Source organism: Macaca thibetana, chromosome 10 (assembly GCF_024542745.1).
Source record: "Macaca thibetana thibetana isolate TM-01 chromosome 10, ASM2454274v1, whole genome shotgun sequence".
NCBI lineage: Eukaryota > Metazoa > Chordata > Mammalia > Primates > Cercopithecidae > Macaca > Macaca thibetana.
Window position 1 is genome coordinate 21398097 of NC_065587.1, and position 18314 is coordinate 21416410.

General features: G+C 51.5%; 1 protein-coding gene across 1 annotated transcript; it reads right to left on the minus strand.

Moving 5' to 3' along the window:
• Positions 1 to 5291: 5291 nt before the first annotated feature.
• NEFH (neurofilament heavy chain) lies at positions 5292 to 16496 on the minus strand. The gene is made up of 4 exons (XM_050806787.1): positions 15614 to 16496; positions 13245 to 13444; positions 10698 to 10822; positions 5292 to 7723 (listed from the first exon to the last, which is right to left on the minus strand). Exons 1-4 carry the CDS (start codon positions 16494 to 16496, stop codon positions 5878 to 5880), a joined length of 3054 nt encoding a protein of 1017 aa, XP_050662744.1. The 3' UTR covers positions 5292 to 5877.
• Between the last annotated feature and the right edge of the window lie 1818 nt (positions 16497 to 18314).

The following is an 18314-nucleotide window of genomic DNA, read 5'->3' on the forward strand; positions in this document are numbered from 1 at the left end:
GGGTAATATAGTGAAGCCCTGTCTATACTAAGATAAGATTTAAAAATTAGCCAGTTGTAGTGGCACATAACTGTAGTCCCAGCTACTCAAGAGGCTAAGGCAGGAGGATCACATGAGCCCAGAAGTTAGAGGCTACAGTGAGCTATGATCACACAACTTCACTCCAGTCTTAGGGACAAAGTCTCAAAAAAATAAATAAATAAAGTTTATTGTGGATTATTTGGGATTTTCTATATATGTGATAATGTCATCTACAAATAGAGATAGTTCTATTTCTTCCTTTCCAATTTGGATGCCTTTTCTTTTTCTTGCCTAATTTCTCTGGCTAGGACTGCCAGTACTGTGTTGAATACAATTGTGAAAGTGGGCATCTCTGTCTTGTTCCTGATCTTAGGGGAAAAGCTTTCAGCCTTTCACCATTGGTTTTTTGTTTTTTGTTTTAGATACAGGGTTTTGCTCTGTCACCCAGGCTGGAGTGCAGTGGCGCAATCAGAGCTTACTGCAGCCTTGAACTCCAGAGCTCAAGCGATTCTCCTACCGCAGCCTCCCACATACCTGGGAATACAGGTGCAAGCCACTGTGCCCAGCTCCCCTTCATTCTTTAAGGTAGTGTATTACATTAATCGATTTTCTTTTCTTTTTTCTTTTTTTTTTTTGAGACAGACTCTCACTGTGTCACTCAAGCTGGAGTGCAGTGGTGCAGTCTTGGCTAACTGCAACCTCTGTCTCCCAGGTTCAAGCGATTCTCCTGCTTCAGCCTCCCACATACCTGGGAATACAGGTGCAAGCCATTGTGCCCAGCTCCCCTTCATTCTTTAAGGTAGCATATTACATTAATTGATTTTCTTTTCTTTTCCTTTTTCTTTTTTTTTTTTTTTAAGACTCTCACTCTGTCACTCAAGCTGGAGTGCAGTGGTGCAGTCTTGGCTCACTGCAACCTCTGCCTCCCAGGTTCAAGTGATTCTCCTGCTTCAGCCTCCCGACTAACTGGGACTACAAGTACTTGCCCCACCATGCCTGGCTAATTTTTGCTTTTTTTTTTTTTTTTTTAAGTAGAGATGGGGTTTTACCATGCTGCCCAGGCTGGTCTCAAACTCCTAATCTCAAGTGAACCTCTCGCCTCGGCCTCCCATGGTGCGGGGATTACAGGCATGAGCCACCGTGTCCAGCCTGTATTTATTTATTTATTTATTTATTTATTTATTTATTTATTTATTTTTGAGACAGAGTTTCTCTCTTGTTGTCCAGGCTGGAGTGTAATGGTGTGACCTCGGCTCACTGCAACCTCCACCTCCTGGGTTCAAGCGATTCTCCTGCCTCAGCCTCCCAAGTAGCTGGGATTACAGGCATGTGCCACCACACTTGGCTAATTTTTGTATTTTTAATAGAGACAGGGTTTCACCATGTTGGCCAGGCTGGTCTCCAACTCCTGAGCTTGTGATCTGCCTAACTTGGCCTCCCAAAGTGCTGAGATTATAGGCCTGAGCCACCGCCCCTGCTCTGATCTTTTAAATATGGTGTTGGATCAGATTTGCCTAGTACTTTGTTGGCGATTTTTGCATCTGTATTTATAAAATATATTGATCTATAGTTTTCTTGTGGTGTCTTTTTATGGCTCTGGTATTTGGGTAACACACAGGCCTCATAGAATGAGTTAAGGAAGTGTTTCCTCCAAGTTTTTGGAAGCCTTTGAGAAGGACTGGTATAAATTTTCCTCTAAATGTTTGGTAGATTTCACCAGTGAAGCCATCTGGACCTGAACTTTTCTTTGTGGGTAGTTTTAAAATTAGTACCTTAATCTCTTTATTTATGATAGATCTATTCAGATTTTCTTATTTTTCTTTTATTTATTTATTTATTTTGAGACAGAGTCTCGCTCTGTCACCCAGGCTGGAGCACAGTGGTGCGATCTCGGTTCACTGCAAGCTCCGCCTCCCAGGTTCACGCCATTCTCCTGCCTCAGCCTCCTGAGTAGCTGGGACTACAGGCGCCTGCCACCATACCCAGCTATTTTTTTTTGTATTTTTAGTAGGAACGGGGTTTCACCATGTTAGCCAGGATGGTCTCCGTCTCCTGAACTCGTGATCCACCCACCTCAGCCTCCCAAAGTGCTGGGATTACAGGCGTGAGCCACTGTGCCTGGCCTATTTATTTATTTTTGAGATGCAGTCTTGCTCTGTCACCCAGACTGGAAGGCAGTGGTGTGTTCTTGGCTCACTGCAACCTCCGCCTCCTGGGTTCAAGCAATTCTCCTGCCTCAGCCTCCTGAGTAGCTGGGATTACAGACATGTGCCACCACGCCTGGGTAATTTTTGTATTTTTTTAGTAGAGATGGGGTTTCACCATGTCAGCCAGGCTGGTCTCGAACTCCCGACCTGAGGTGATCTACCTGCTTCAGCCTCCCAAAGTTCTGGGATTACAGGCATGAGCCACTGCACCTGGCCAGATTTTCTCACTTGTCTTGAGTCAGTTTCAGTAGTTTTTATATTTCTAGGAATGTATGCATTTAATCTAAATTATTGAATCAGTAGACATACAGTTGTTCACAGTATTGCCTTATAATTCCTTTTATTTCTGTAAGGTTGGCATTAATGCCTTCTTTTATTCTTGATTTTAGTAATTTGAGTCTTAGTCAGTCTAGCTAAAGGTTTGTCAATTTTGTTGGTCTTTTTTTTTTTTTTGAGACGGAGTCTCACTCTGTCGCCCAGGTTGGAGTGCAGTGGCCGGATCTCAGCTCACTGCAAGCTCCGCCTCCCGGGTTTATGCCATTCTCCCACCTCAGCCTCCCGAGTAGCTAGGACTACAGGCGCCCGCCACCTCGCCCGGCTAGTTTTTTGTATTTTTAGTAGAGACGGGGTTTCACCATGTTAGCCAGGATGGTCTTGATCTCCTGACCTCATGATCCACCCATCTCAGCCTCCCAAAGTGCTGGGATTACAGGCTTGAGCCACCGCACCCGGCCTATTTTATTAATTTTTAATTTATCTCTTAGAGACAAAGTTTTACTGTCACCCAGGCTGGAGTAGAGTGGTAGCAATCATAGCTCACTGTAACCTTCAACTCCTGGGCTCAAGCAATCCTTCTGCCTCAGCCTCCCAAGTAGCTACAACTACAGGCATGCACCACTATGCCCAGTAGTTTGGGGTTTTTTTTGTTTTGTTTTGTTTTGTTTTGGTTAAATTTTTGGTAGACAGGGGCTTTGTTGCCCAGGCTGGATTCAAACTCCTGGCCTCACACAATCCTCCTGCCTCAGCTTCCCAAAGTGCTTGGATTACAGGCACTTGCCCATTGGAGCCATTATAGAGGAAGCCTATCACAAAAGCCAATATTAAGGAAAACAGACCTGACAGCCAAGAAGTGACTGAGTCCAGTGACTTCACTTCAGCCCTTGAATGTTGCCATTAGGTTTTGTCACATGCAATATTCTGACATGTGCTAGAATGGCTGCCCAAACTTTAGGTGGAACAATTCATCCCCATTTGCCCAGGACTTCCCTGGTTTTAACACTAAAAGTCCTATATCTTGGGAAATTCCTATATCCCAGGTGAATTGGAACAGCTGACACCTGACATAGCAGTCATTTGATGACCAAAATTAAACCAATGCAGCTTGCTCAGGACTCTGTGGCATGGTACAACAGAAAACATGGACTCTGGAGTTAAGGTTTGGGTTCAAATTCTAGCACTATCATTTACTAGCTGTGTGGCTCTGGGCAACTCACCTCACCTGTTTTCTCACCATTAAAATAGGCATCAGAATCTCTGTGTTGAAAAATGCCCATATGGATTGGAGAGAATTTATGTAAAAACATGATTATCTCTGCCATGCTTCGTGGCTCACACCTGTAATCCCAGCACTTTGGGAGGCTGAGGTGGGTGGATCACCTGAGGTCAGCCTGGCCAACATGGTGAAACCCCATCTCTACTAAAAATACAAAAATTAGCCAGGCATGGTGGCACACACCTGTAGTCCCAGCTACTCGGGAGGCTGAGGCAGGAGAACTGCTTGATCCCAGGAGGCGGAGGTTGCAGTGAGCCGAGATCGTGCCACTGCACTCCAGCCTCGGTGACAGAGCAAGACTGTCTCAAAACAAAAACAAAAACAAAGCATGGTTATCTCAACAAATGGTACTTGTCATCATTATAAGTATTTTGAGGTTCTCAACCAACTGTAACTTTTTTCAGACAAGATACATGGGAATTTCCTGGGTCTTAGATCCCAGTTGGATATTCAGATGCTGTACTATGTGCCAGGGCCTGTGGAGGTCTGTTTGATTTCCCTAGGGAAGAGATGCTCAGAAAATTAATGCTTAGGTTTTCATAGAGTCCTTGGGCATGTTTGATAATGAAGAGCCAACCAATCAAAGCCATTTCTCTCTCTCTCTGTTTTTTGGAGAAAAGTTCTCACCCTTTCACCCAGACTGGAGTGCAGTGTGATCATAGTTCACTACAGCCTTGAACTCCTGGGTTAATACAATCCTCCCACCTGAGCCCCCCAGTAGCTGGGACCACAGGCATGTGCCCCATACCCAGCTAATTTTATTATTATTTTATTTTCTCTATCACCCCAGCTGGAGGGCACTGGCGCAATCTCAGCTCACCTCAACCTCTTCCTCCCAGGTTCAAGTGATTCTCGTACCTCAGCCTCCTGAGTAGCTGGGATTACAGGCGCCCACAACCACACCCAGTTAGTTTGTTTTTTGTTTTGTGTTTTGAGATGGAGTCTTTCTCTATCACCCAGGCTGGAGTGCAGGTGACACAATCTTGGCTCACTGCAATCTCTGCCCTTCTCGGTTCAAGCGATTCTCCTGCCTTAGCCTCCCAAGTAGCTGGGACTACAGGTGCCCTCCACCACGCAAGGCTAATTTTTTGTATTTTTAGTAGAGACGGGGTTTCACCGTGTTAGCCAGGATGGTCTCAATCTCCTGACCTCGTGATCCACTCGCCTCAGCCTCCCAAAGTGCTGGGATTACAGGCGTGAGCCCCCGCGCCCGCCCAAGCGTGCATTTTTATAATGCTCCCAGGTGATGCTGCTGAAGGCAGTCCACAGTCCACACCGAGAACCCACATACCAGGCCACCTGTACAGATCATGAAAATGAAGCCCCTAGCACACTGCCTGGCACATGGTTTGTGCCCAGGAAACAGCACTAGAGAGACTATGCAAGTTGCTCTAGATCCACGAGGGAACTGATGCTTGCTCAGTCCCATGCAGTCTTGGGTGTCCCATCCTGATCTCCCCTGCCCTGCCCCCAGCCTTCCCAGGGGAAGAGAATAAACAGCAGCAGCAACATTTTCATTTTATAAGCACTTGGTTTTATTGCACAGAAGCAATTGAAAGTGGACTCCAGTGGAAAGTGCGCCCTGGCATAATTCAGTGGCCAGTGCCCGGCCCCACCTGGACCGCTCTTCCAGAATAGAGAGCTCTGGGCAAGGGCTTGACCACTCCTTTGGAAAACAGAAGGCATTTGGGAATAGGTTAAGACATCTCAAGCATAATGTGTTTCTAACTGCTCATTCATTATTGCGGTCATCTGTCAGTTGCACATAGAGGCAATAAATGCACTTATTTGGAAAGGAGGGGGCAGTTTTATAGTCAAGTGTTTACGTGTGGCATTCGGCATATATCACATTCAGCTACATAAGCTATCATAACATAATTGTCCATCGCCTGGGGAGGGCGTGGGGGCAGGGGCCTGGGAGTGCCCTCTCTTGCTAACATATTGCTAACAAATTCCTGTTTGAAGAAGAAGGCCCCGTCATCAAAGCAGTTTCTTCTTACATAAAGAGAAAAAGTGAAAATTGTGTTAATCCGATCCTTGAGCTCTGGGACTCTTGTGAGTTTCTTTGGCTGTTCCGGATGTTCCTTTCTCCCTGCCTTACTTCCCCGTGGTGGCCTTGTCTTCTGTGGCCTTCTCTGGAGGCCTGCTATCTTTTTGGTCTGTGCTGGAGGATTTTTCAGCCTTTTCCGCCTTAGGCTTGGTAGGCTCCTTTGAGAGGGTCTTGTCATCCTCCTTGGCTTTGGCCTCTGTCTTGGGTTTCTCCTCAGGCTTCTTGGCCTTCTCCTCCTTGGTGTCTTTTTTCTCCGGTGCTGCTGCCGCCTCCTCCTTCTCTGCTGGTTTGCTGGGTTCCTTGGCCTTGGCATCATCTGGTTCCTTCTTGGCCACCTCTGTCTTCTCTTTGGGTTTAGCGTCTTCCTTCACCCCCACCTTAGCAGGAGCCTCCTTCTCTGGGGTGGCGGCTTTTTTCTTATCTTCAGCCTCTTCCTTCTTGGCTTCAACTTTGGATTCTTTGGGCTTTTCGACAGCAGGTTCCTTCTTCTCCTCCACCTTGGGCTTTGGAGCCTCTTTCTTGGGTGCCTCCTCTTTCTTGCTGTCCTTCTCCTCCGTTTTTGGCGTGGCAGGGGCTTTCTCTTCCTCCGCCTTCTTTGGGGGCTCTTTGACTTTCACCTCTTGGGGCTTCTCCTCCTTCACTGGGGACTTCACCTCTTCCTTCTTTGGGATCTCTTTCTCAGGGGCCTTGCCATCCTCCTTCAGGGGAGACTTCGCCTTCTCTGGGGACTTGACCTCCTCCTTGACAGGGCTTTTGGCCTTTTCAGGGGATTTGTCTGCAGGGGACCTTGCTTCCTCCTTCGCTGGCGTCTTGGCTTCTGGAGATTTCACATCAAGAGTCTTGGCCTTCTCAGGGGACTTGGCCTTCTCCGGGGACTTGGCCTTCTCGGGGGACTTGGCTTCCTCCTTCACTGGGGACTTGGCCTTCTCGGGGGACTTGGCCTTCTCGGGGGACTTGGCTTCCTCCTTCACTGGGGACTTGGCCTTCTCGGGGGACTTGGCTTCCTCCTTCACTGGGGACTTGGCCTTCTCGGGGGACTTGGCTTCCTCCTTCACTGGGGACTTGGCCTTCTCGGGGGACTTGGCTTCCTCCTTCACTGGGGACTTGGCCTTCTCTGGGGACTTCGCTTCCTCCTTCACTGGGGACTTGGCCTTCTCTGGGGACTTTGCTTCCTTCTCTGGGGACTTGGCCTTCTCGGGGGACTTTGCTTCCTCCTTCGTTGGGGACTTGGCCTTTTCAGGGGACTTGGCCTCAGCCGGTGACTTTGCTTCTTCCTTCACTGGGGACTTGGCCTTCTCTGGAGACTTGGCCTCAGCTGGTGACTTTGCCTCTTCCTTTGCTGGAGACTTGGCCTTCTCAGGGGACTTGACCTCGGCTGGAGATTTTGCTTCCTCCTTCTCTGGAGACTTGGCCTCAGCCGGTGACTTTGCCTCTTCCTTTGCTGGAGACTTGGCCTTCTCGGGGGACTTGACCTCGGCTGGGGATTTTGCTTTCTCCTTCTCTGGAGACTTGGCCTCAGCCGGTGACTTTGCCTCTTCCTTTACTGGTGACTTGGCTTCCTTCTCTGGGGATGCAGCCTCTTCTGCTGGGGGAGACTTTGCTGCTTCTTCTCCCCCTTCTGCCTCCTCCTCTTCACCCACTTCTTCCTCCTTGCCCTCCTCCTCTTTGGCCTCTTTCTCCTCTTCTTCAGTCACTTCTTCAGTTACTTGGGTCTCCTCTGTCTGTTCCTCCACAATCACAGTTTCTTTCTCAGACTTCTCCACCACTTTGACCTTCTCTTCGCTTTTGACCTTTATGTGAGTGGACACAGCGGGAATTTTGGGGAGTCCTTCGGGAAGCGAGAAAGGAATTGGGCCAAAGCCAATCCGACACTCTTCACCTTCCAGGAGTTTTCTGCAGGATGGATAATGGAACACATTACTATACACTCAGAGCAAATTCACTATTTGGGTTCTTCCTAGACTATCCTGAAGGTCACTGACATTGAATGATATGGATTTTGGTGGAACAGGAATGTGAAGGGTGGGCATTATGAGCCTGGAGAAAGTCACTTGGCAAATCATTCCAGTGACCACCCAGAATATGTAACGCAGTGGACTGGTTTTTTGTTTTTTGTGTTTTTTTTGAGACAGGGTCTCGCTCTATTGCCCAGGCTTAAGCAACTGGTCTTCTTCAATACAGCTAAGCCTGAAACTTTTGAAATAAAACAACTTTTGCCCCACAAAAAAGGCCCTCAAGAGAAAGCTCCTAAATAAATTTAACAAAGATTAAATTTATTGTACCTCAAACTAAAATAGTATTCAAGAGAACCCTGGGAGCCTGAGCAAACAATTCCACTTTTTTCTTTTTTTGAGACGGAGTCTCACTCTGTTGCCTAGGCTGGAGTCCAGTGACACAATCTCAGCTCACTACAACCTCTGCCTCCAAGATTCAAGCAGTTCTCCTGTCTCAGCCTCCTGAGTAGCTGGGAGTAGAGGCACACGCCACCACACCAATTTTTGTATTTTTAGTAGAGACGGGGTTTCACAATATTGGTCAGGCTGGTCTCAAACTCCTGACCTCAGGTGATCCACCCGCCTCAGCCTCCCAAAGTGCTGGGATTACAGGTGTGAGCCACCGCGTCTAACCACAATTCCACTTTTATAAATTTGGGTTTAAGAGGTCTTAGAATGCTCCCATTTGAATCGCGAGTGTCTCTCATCACCCTGTATTACCATATTTTGAGTTTCAGGAATAAGGTAGAGGCTGCAGTTTCCCCTCTTGGCTTTGCTCCTCACTAGATGGGTGACCTTGGCCAAGACACACAAACTCTTTGAGCCTCAACTTCCTCATTGGAAAAAGAGGGTCATTAGAGTCCCTCCATCAGAGGGTTGTTTCAGTGAGACAATGAACGGAAAAGACTTGGCAGAGTGCCTGTCGCAGAGTAAGTGTGGGGGTTGCCCCTCAGACTAGTGCTTCCCAAATTGAGCAGCACACAGATGACTGGGGATCTTATCAAAATGCAGATTCTGATTCAGCAGGTCTGGGGAGGGGCTGAGAGTCTGTCTTTTGTTGTTGTTGTTGTTTTTGAGACAGTGTCTCACTCTGTGGTGACAGGCTGGAGTGCAGTGGCATGATCATAGCTCACTGAAGCCTCCAACTCCCAGGCTCAGGTGATCCTCCCACGTCAGCCTCCTGAGTAGCTGAGACTAAAGGCATGTGCCACCATGCCCAACTATCTTTTTTTTTTTTTTTTTTTGTATTTTTTGTAGAGATGGGGTTTTGCCATGCTGCCCAGCTTGGCCTCAAACTCCCAAACTGAAACAATCTGTCTGCCTTGGCCTTCCAAAGTGCTGGGATTACAGGCATGAGCCACCACACTCAACCGAGAGACTACCTTTCTGATAAGCTCTTGAATGACGCCAGTTCCGCTGGTTCATTTGCCATGATTTGAGTAGCAAGATTACAGACTAGAGCCAAGAAGTAGGGAGCCACAGGTCACCAGTCAGAACTGGGACAAGTCCTTGGGGGATCAGTCCTTTTCCTTAGCCCTGGCTCCTCCAGGTCTTATTCCTGAGACTGGCTTTCTCAAGACTGCCATTGACTAAGGATTCCCTCTGTGGCAGCCCAGTGGTACCTGTGCTTCCTGGATTAGCTTCAGAATGGGATTAGCTCATCTTCCTGACAACCCTACGACATGGGTGCTCTTATTATCATCTCCATTTTATTTCCCCAAGAAGTGAATGCTTGCAGAGCTAAGAAACTCTCAAGGACAGAGTTTTAAAGCTCCCTGACAACTCAAGCACCTCTTTTCCCTCCAAAGCAGGCCTCTGGCTGGTTGGATTTGGGGAGGGGATAAGGAACTTCCACCCTCTAAATAATTTCAGAATGAAAGTAAGTCACTCTCAAGACTCACCGGCTGGGCGCAGTGGCTCACGCCTGTAATCCCAGCACTTTGGGAGGCCGAGGTGGGCAGATCACCTGAGGTCAGGAGTTCGAGACCAGCCTGGTCAACATAGTGAAACCCGGTCTCTACTAAAAGATACAAAAAATAGCTGGGTGTGGTGGCGGGTGCCTGTAATCCCAGCTACTTGGGAGGCTGAGGCAGGAAAATCACTTGAACCCAGGAGACAGAGGTTGCAGTGAGCTGAGCTAACACTGCTGCACTCCAGCCTGGGCAACAGAGTGAGACTCCATCTCAAAAAGAAAAAAAAAGACTCATATATCTCACAAACTAAGAGTGGCTGCCAGGGGCTGAAGGAAGGAGAGAATGATAATGATGGCTTCTTGGGTATGGAGTTTCAGGTTAGGATGATGAAAACAGTTCTGGAGACAGTGGTTATGGCTGCACAGTAATGTGAAAGTACTTAATATCACTGAACTATCTACTTAACATGGTTAAATGGGGCTGGGCATGGTGGCTCACGCCTATAATCCCAGGACTTTGGGAGGCTGAGGTGGGCAGATGGCTTGAGTCCAGGAGTTCGAGACCAGCCTGGCTAACATGGTGAAACCCCTTTTCTACTAAAAAAAAGAATACAAAAATTAGCCAGGCATGGTGGCGGGCACCTGTAATCCCAGCTACTCAGGAGGCTGAGGCACGGGAATCGCTTGAACCCAGGAGGGAGAGGTTGCAGTGGGCAGAGATCGCACCACTGTACTCCAGCCTGGGCAACACAGTAAGTCTGTCTCAAAAAAATAAATAAAATATAAAATAAATAAATTGGTTCAATGGTAAATTGTATGTTTTATCTATTTTGCCGCAATTTAAAAAGAGTTTTGTCCCTAAGACAGGTAGGCTGCCTAAACGGGGTCTTGAAACCCAAGGCTTAGCGTCTCATAGGAACACAAGGTTTCTCCACCATGTGACGGCCCCTGTGCGTCTCACCTGTAAGCGGCTATCTCTATATCCAGAGCCATCTTGACATTGAGCAGGTCCTGGTATTCTCGCAGCTGGGCTGCCATCTCCCACTTGGTGTTCCTCAGCTCAGTGTCCAGCTGCTGAATGGCTTCCTGGGAAGGAGAGGTGACACACATCACATGCCAGCCAGTGTCTGGCCCTCAGTATTAGGGAAGCTGCAGCGGGCTGTGCAACCCCAGAGTAGGCCCATCCAGCCAGGCTCACTGGGGCCAACCCCAACCCTGCTGGAGCTGTTGGGTCCTCATTAGTGGACATGGAACAATCTGGAGCAAAAATTCTGCTGTATAATGACCTCAGCCTGGGGAAGGTCTGAAATGAAATTCATCAGACGTTAACAGTTGTTTCTGTTTGTTTGGCTGGTAGGATAATGGGAGAACTTTTACAGATCTTGAGCTTAGAAAGTGCTCAGTGAGGACAGGAGGGGTGGCTCATGCCTGTATTCCCAACACTTTAGGAAGCCGAGGAGGGCGGATCACTTGAGGTCAGGAGTTCAAGATTAGCCTGGCCAACATGGTGAAACCCTGTCTCTACTGAAAATACAAAAATTAGCCAGATGTGGTGGCATACACCTGTAATCCCAGCTACTTGGGAGGCTGAGACAGAAGAATCGCTTGAACCCAGGAGGCGGAGGTTACAGTGAGCCGAGATCGCACCACTGTACTCCAGCCTGGGAGATATAGTGAGACTCTGGTGGTTCACGCCTGTAATTCCAGCATTTTGGGAGGCTGAGGCAGGAGGATCGCTTCAGCTCAGGAGTTTGAGACCAGCCTGGGCAACACAGTGAGACCTCATTTCTACAAAACAATTAAATAATTAGCTGGACATGGTGATGTGCATCTGTAGTCCCAGCTACTCAGGAGGCTGAGGCAGGAGGATTACTTGAGCCCAGGAGGACAAGGCTTTAGTGAGCTGTCATCTCGCTGTCACATTCCAGCTTGGGCAACAGCATGAGACTGCGTTTCAAAAAAGAAAAAAAAAAGCCCAGTGGGAGCAGGGCCTTGCCTGCTTTTGCTCCTGTCTTTCCCCAGTGTGCCACCGTGTCCGACACATAGTCAGGGCATTGGTGACTGCCTCAGCCTTCGGAGTAGCTAGCACTGTAGACACACACCACCATGCCCAGCTAATTTTTTTTTATTTTCTTGAGACAGAGTCTCGCTCTCTCGCTCTGTCACCCAGGCTGGGTGCAGTGGCATGATCTCGGCTCACTGTAACCACCGCCTCCCAAGTTCAGTTCAAGCAATTCTCCTGTCTCAGCCTCCCAAGTAGCTGGGATTACAGGTACACACCACCATGCTCAGTTAATTTTTGTATCTTTTTAGTAGAGACAGGGTTTCACCATGTTGGCCAGGCTGGTCCTGAACTCCTGACCTCAAGTAATCCACCCGCCTTGGCCTCCCAAAGAGCTGGGATCACAGGCATGAGCCACCATGCCCAGCCGCCAGTTATCTTTAAAAGAAGGAATCTGCTAAGGCCTTCCCCCGGTCACCCAAAGACATTGGTGGCTGTTTACCAAATGTCCACTGTGACCAAGACCAAGCTAGTGAGTGGCAGAGCTGGGATTCAAATCTAGAAGGATTCGAATGTTGAAGACCTTGCCGAGCTCATTGACAAGTTCACACTAATCTCATTTAAAGTCTCTCTCTCTAGGCCAGGCACGGTGCCTCACACCTGTAATCCTAATACTTTGGGAGGCTAAGGTGGGAGGACTGCCTGAGCCCAGGAGTTTGAGACCAGCTTGGCCAACATGGTGAAACCCCGTTGATACTAAAAATACAAAAATTAGCCAGGTGTGATGGCATGCGCCTGTAGTCCCTGCTACTCGGGAGACTGAGGCTCGAGAATCTCTTGAGTCGAGGCAGAGGTTGCAGTGAGCTGAGATCATGCCACTGCACTCCAGCCTGGGCAACAGAGTGAGGCTCCATCTCAAAACAAATACGTAAATAAATAAAAGTCTATCTCTTTCATCTTTCCAGCTCTGCAAAGCAGGCTTTTTTTTTCTTTTTTTTTTTTTTTTTTTTTTTTTTTTTTTTTTGAGACGGAGTCTCGCTCTGTCGCCCAGGCTGGAGTGCAGTGGCCGGATCTCAGCTCACTGCAAGCTCCGCCTCCCGGGTTTACGCCATTCTCCTGCCTCAGCCTCCCGAGTAGCTGGGACTACAGGCGCCCGCCACCTCGCCCGGCTAGTTTTTTTGTATTTTTAGTAGAGACGGGGTTTCACCATGTTAGCCAGGATGGTCTCGATCTCCTGACCTTGTGATCCGCCCGTCTCGGCCTCCCAAAGTGCTGGGATTACAGGCTTGAGCCACCGCGCCCGGCCTAGGCTTTTTTTTTTCATTGCTGGAAAGGAATTCAGATTCAGAGAATTAGATAACTTTCCTAGGGTCATACAGCTGGAAAGTGCTGGTATGTCTGACTCCAAGGGCCACAATCTTAACCACTACAATCCTACTTGGTGAGGGACAGTAACTTGTCCAGGGTTACCCAATCAGGTAAGCTGTCTGCCCTGCCCCTGCCCACCTGGTAGGAGGCAATGTCGGCCTGATGACGGTCCTCTAGCTCAGAGCGCTGCCTCTCCAGTGAGTCCTTGGTGCTTTTCAGTGTCTCCAGCTCTGTGGTCCTGGCCTGCAGCTGACGCCGGTACTCAGTTATCTCCTCCTGCGCTGAGCGCATGGCGTCTGTGTTCACCTTGGCTGCCTCGGACAGTCGGTCCAGCCTCACTGGGGGAGAAGGTAGCAGGGCACAGGGTTAGACACACCTGGATTTGGGTTCTAATGCCCAGATTATTATTATTATTTTTTTTGAGATGGAGTCTCACTCTGTCGCCCAGGCTGGAGTGCAGTGGCGCAATCTCGGCTCACTGCCAGCTCCGCCTCCTGGGTTCAAGCGATTCTCCTGCCTCAGTCTCCCGAGTAACGGAATTACAGGCACCCGCCACTATGCCCAGCTAATTTTTTGTATTTTTAGTAGACATGGGGTTTTGCCACATTGGCCAGGCTAGTCTTGAACTCCTGACCTCGTGATTCGCCTGCCTCGGCCTCCCAAAGTGCTGGGATTACAGGCGTGAGCCACCGCGCCCGGCCTAATGCCCAGATTTTGAAGGTGACACACGTGGATTGACCTACTGCGTATGCCAGGCACCATCCTGGATGCTTGACTCACTCTTTCCTGTGAGGTAAAGGCAAGTGACTACTCCCTAAGGCCACCCAGCTAGTGAGTGGCAGAGCTGGGACTCAAATCCCCAAAGATCAGGCTCTGTCTCCCGCAATGTGGGATCCAAAAACTCTGCAGTCCAGCTCCCTAGCAAGGGCCTGGCAGTGCTGGGGGTTCCAATGTTATACCTGGCCCATGGGGCTTAACACTGAGCTGCAGGCTGGAGGCTTGTGGCTGAACAAGTTAATGAGCTTGTGACCTTTGAGAGGCAGGAGGGTACCGTGAGCAATCAGGTCACCTTGTAGCCATGGTTCCTTCCTTACAGGTTTCTGCGCAGAGTCCAAGGTCATTGCAGAGCCCGTGGCCTGGATGCCAACCCCCCTGTCCCTTTCTCCACCTAGCTGCGCACTGCCCCTGAGCATTGGTAGCCACACCCCAGCCTCTGCCAGCAACCAGTTCCTGGTTCCCAGGAAACCTTTCAGGGGCAGTGGAGGTCTGGAGACTGGTCTTTAGCTCATGAAAGTGAACATCCTGAATCCCCAGATAGTGGCACCCAGGGCATGAGTCTTGGTGGGGAGGGAGGAAGGAAGGAAGCCAGCTGAGTGGGCCAGTAAAATTCTGGGACGTCTGTCCCTATGACTGGCAAACCCAAAAGAGGTTTGCGCAGGGAGGGGCCTTGCTGCGGAGATGGAGGAGGGGATGGTTCTGCTCTGCAGAGGAGTGGAAAAGGAACAGAAAAAGCTATGCATCCAAATCCCGGTTTTCCTGGCTTTCCCTGCTAGCTAGTGCTGGCAAAGACTTAGAAACCATCCAGGTGGTTGGGGATTCTCAACTATTGTGAATCACAGATGCTTTTGGAAAATCACTGAAGCCTCTGCCCTCTCTCCCAAAAACAACGCAAAGTTTTATAGACAGTTTCGTGAGAGATCACGGAACTCCCCGAATTAAGCAGCCCAGTTGATCTACCCCACTCTTTCAACTCAAAAAGAAATTAAAACCGGAGAGGGCAAGTGTTGGTCAAGGTCACCCTGCAGCTGCTGGGCACAGCTTCAAGGCAGCGCAATCTAGCTGACTCAGGGCTGCAAGGAGTTGGGGGAGGGGCAGACTTGGGAGGCTCCCAGCTTTCCTAAAGGAGAAAAGGGACATTAAAACATGAACGGGTCCACCAGCCACCTCACCACAGGCAACAACTGATTGTGGTAATGGTTCCTCCTAGGAAGAAAAGATGCGAAAAGCCCTGCCCCACCCGACGTGGAAGATTAAGGTAGGGACGTTAAGCAGTGAGCACGGAGTGGGGAGGAGCCTGGTAGGGGAGAGAGGAATAGGGTTCCTTGCAGGGTGCAGGAGAGGGCGTGGCAGCATTGGTGGGGAAGCCTTGCTACTTAGAAGGGCTAAGAGTCTCCAGCACTTGCAGACCAGAATCCTGCATCACTTTTTTCCTACAGAGGAAACTTGTTTTGTTCTTGACATCGGAGTGGGGTTGCCTAAGCTTGGGGTAGAGAGCAGCAGGGGGCCCAGAGCTTAAGTATAGCTCTAAAGAACCTGGAAAGGGGGAACCGAAGGACAATCCAGAGTTGGGTACGTCCCACAAGAGACCCAGAGTAAAACCGCGATTTAACTAGGGGCATGGACTTTGCAGAGGGAAGGTAAGCAGCGCCCCCTTGGGTCACACCGCCCAGAAGCTCGCTGCGGGGTCAGCGGGGGCGCTCCTCCCCCCCACCCGCGGGCCTGCGCACCTCGGAACCACTCCTCGGACTGTAGCGTGCTCTGCACCGCGTGGCCTTCAAGCTGCGCGCGGATCTCGCGCAGCGCCGACGTCACGTCGCACTTGAGGGCGTCGCGCGTCTCGGCCTGCACCTGCGCCTGCGCGGCGCTGGAGCCCTGGATCTGGCCGAGCAGCTCGCCCACCTCCTCCTGGTGGTGGCGCCGCAGGTATCCGCACTCCTCCTGCAGCGCCTGCGCCTTCTTCTGCAGTTCCACGCGCGCCGCCTCGGCCTCCTGCGCGAAGCGCGCGAGCGCGCGGGCCGCCGCCTCGGCCTCCTCTCGCTGCCGGGCCTCGTCGTCGAGGCGCTGGCGCACGTGCGCGATATCCTCGAGCAGGTGCTCCTGCTCCAGGCGTAGTTGACCGCGCGCCGCGCCCAGACGCAGCACCGCGCCGCGCATCTCTCGGACCTCGCGCTCGTACAGCTCGCCCATAGCGGAGCGGCCCGCCTGCTGCTGCCGCAACGCCGCCGCCTCGCCCTCCAGGCTGCGGTTGTGCGCCTCCAGCTGCCGCACCTTGTCGATGTACCCCGCGAAGCGGTCGTTCAGCGCCTGCAGCTGCTCCTTCTCACTGCGCGCTGTGGCCGCCGCCACCACGCAGCCCTCCGGCCCGTTGCTCAGCGTGTCCAGCGAGTCGGTGCTTGAGGCGGCGCCTGCGCCGCGGAAGCGGCTGGGCGAGGCGGACACGGAGCTCACAGACGTCCGTGTCCACGAGTGGAAGCCGCTGGAGGAGCCGGCGGCGGAGCGCGTCCCGCCTGCGCCGCCCTTTCGGGCCAGCGCGTAGTGGAGGCTGCCGCCGCCGTGCAGCGGCGCGAACGGGGCGCCCAGCAGCGCGTCCGCGCCGCCGAAGCTCATCATGGCCGGAGCAGGTGCGCGGGGCCGGGACGGGGCTGGAGGCACTGCGGCAGCACCAGGGCGCCGGCCCTTTTATAGCCGCCGCGGCCGGGTCCAACCCCTTGTCAGTGAGGGGGTGGGGAGGAGGGCCCCGCCCTCTCCGCCTCCTCCCCTGCGGCCCCCGGCTGACCGGCTCAGCCGCAGTGAGAGGGGCGGGGTAGGGGACCGAGGAGGGAAGGGGAATCGACGCTGCGTCAGAGGAGACCCCCGAGTTCGGGGAAGCGGGCAGAGGACTCCCGGAGTGGGCCAGTGAGGACCCCCGGGTATGCGTCGGAAGAGCCTGAGAGTGTGTTCGGAATAAGAAAGGGGACTTGAAACAGGGAGAAGACAAGGAGAAACCTGATGGGAATAGGGGCAGGATGCCCTAGGGATGGAGCAATGGAAGATTGCAGTCATTAGGATGAAGGGATCCCCGTATGAGAGAGGACACGAGGCTTTCCAAATAGTTAAGAGAGGCCCTCAGGATAGGGGGTGCAGAGACTGTGCAGCCAGCCCCGGAATAGAGGAGGGAGCAAGACAGTCCTGAATGGGAGCATGGACGCTCCATAGAACGGAGACAGGAGACCCCTGACGGGGGGAAGTACAGTGTTCTCCTAACATCTAGAGGACCCACTTGGAGAGCGCTCAGGAAACTCCGCGGCCAGCCCTGGAATAGATGAAGGGGGACCTGGAGTTGGGGAGAATACCAAGACTACCCTCAATGGGGGTATGGGAGACACTGCAGAGGATGGAGAGAGGGAACCCCGGATGGGTGGGGTTGGGAGGGGGCAAAGCGTTCTATGAAAAGTCGGCAGTGGCCCCCCGAGAGAGGAGACAGGAGACCCTGCTGCCATCCCCAGTAAAGGGGACGGACCCTCAGCGAAGCGGGCAGAGGGTTCCCTGAATAGGCAGGAGGAAGCTGGGCTGAGTTTGAGGGGCAGATAACCCACAGTGGGGGTACCGTAGCGGGGCTTGAGCATGAAATTGAGAGAGCTGGCGCCTGTGTGGGGTGGGGGGAAATGATGGGTGTCACCCGAGCCAGGTTCTGCACACTAGGGTCAGCTAAGCAGTTTGCTAGTCGAATGACCTTGGACGAGCTGTATTCTCCCACCCTTGTTTTTCCATCTGTACAACGAAGAGGTCTTGCCCCAGAGACAAGCTCCAACTTCTGACCCCCGACTGCCCCAGGAAGTTCCACTTTGAGGGGTCTCTGGCTGAATTGGGGATGGGGAACCCACATCTTGCCGTTCTCTCGCCACTATGAAGTCCTCTTTTCTCCCTCCCCCTCCCCATCTTCTCAGCCTCAACTTGTTCTCTGTTCCCCTACCCCCATAACAGACAAGCAGGTGCCTGAGTCGGCATCCCTTCTCGCTTCCAGGGAAGTGATGGGATGCTTTCCAGGTACAAAAGTCCCTCACCCCACTAGGATGTCAGGTAGAAAAAGGGGTCCCCGGGACTTAGGGGGCCCTGCAACGGCTGTGACATTTGGTTCTTTATTGGTTTTGGCTCATGTTTTATGCCTTGGGAGTGGGGGAGGCGCTGCGGCTGGCGCTTCAGCACCGGGGACAGGGCCTGCTCTTTGTTGGGCGTGGGGAGGGGAAAGCGATTAACTTCTGCTTTTACTTTAGGGGAGGGAAGGGAGGCACGGAGTGCTCAGGGGACCCGAGAGCGGAGGCGAGTGATCCAGCAGGGACACACAGTGAGCCAGGGACCCCTCCTTGGACTTCCTGTCAAGGGTCTAGTTCCCTGTTTTCTGGCTGTTCTCCTCCTGCATAGGGACCCCTGCGAAAGGACCCCTGGGGA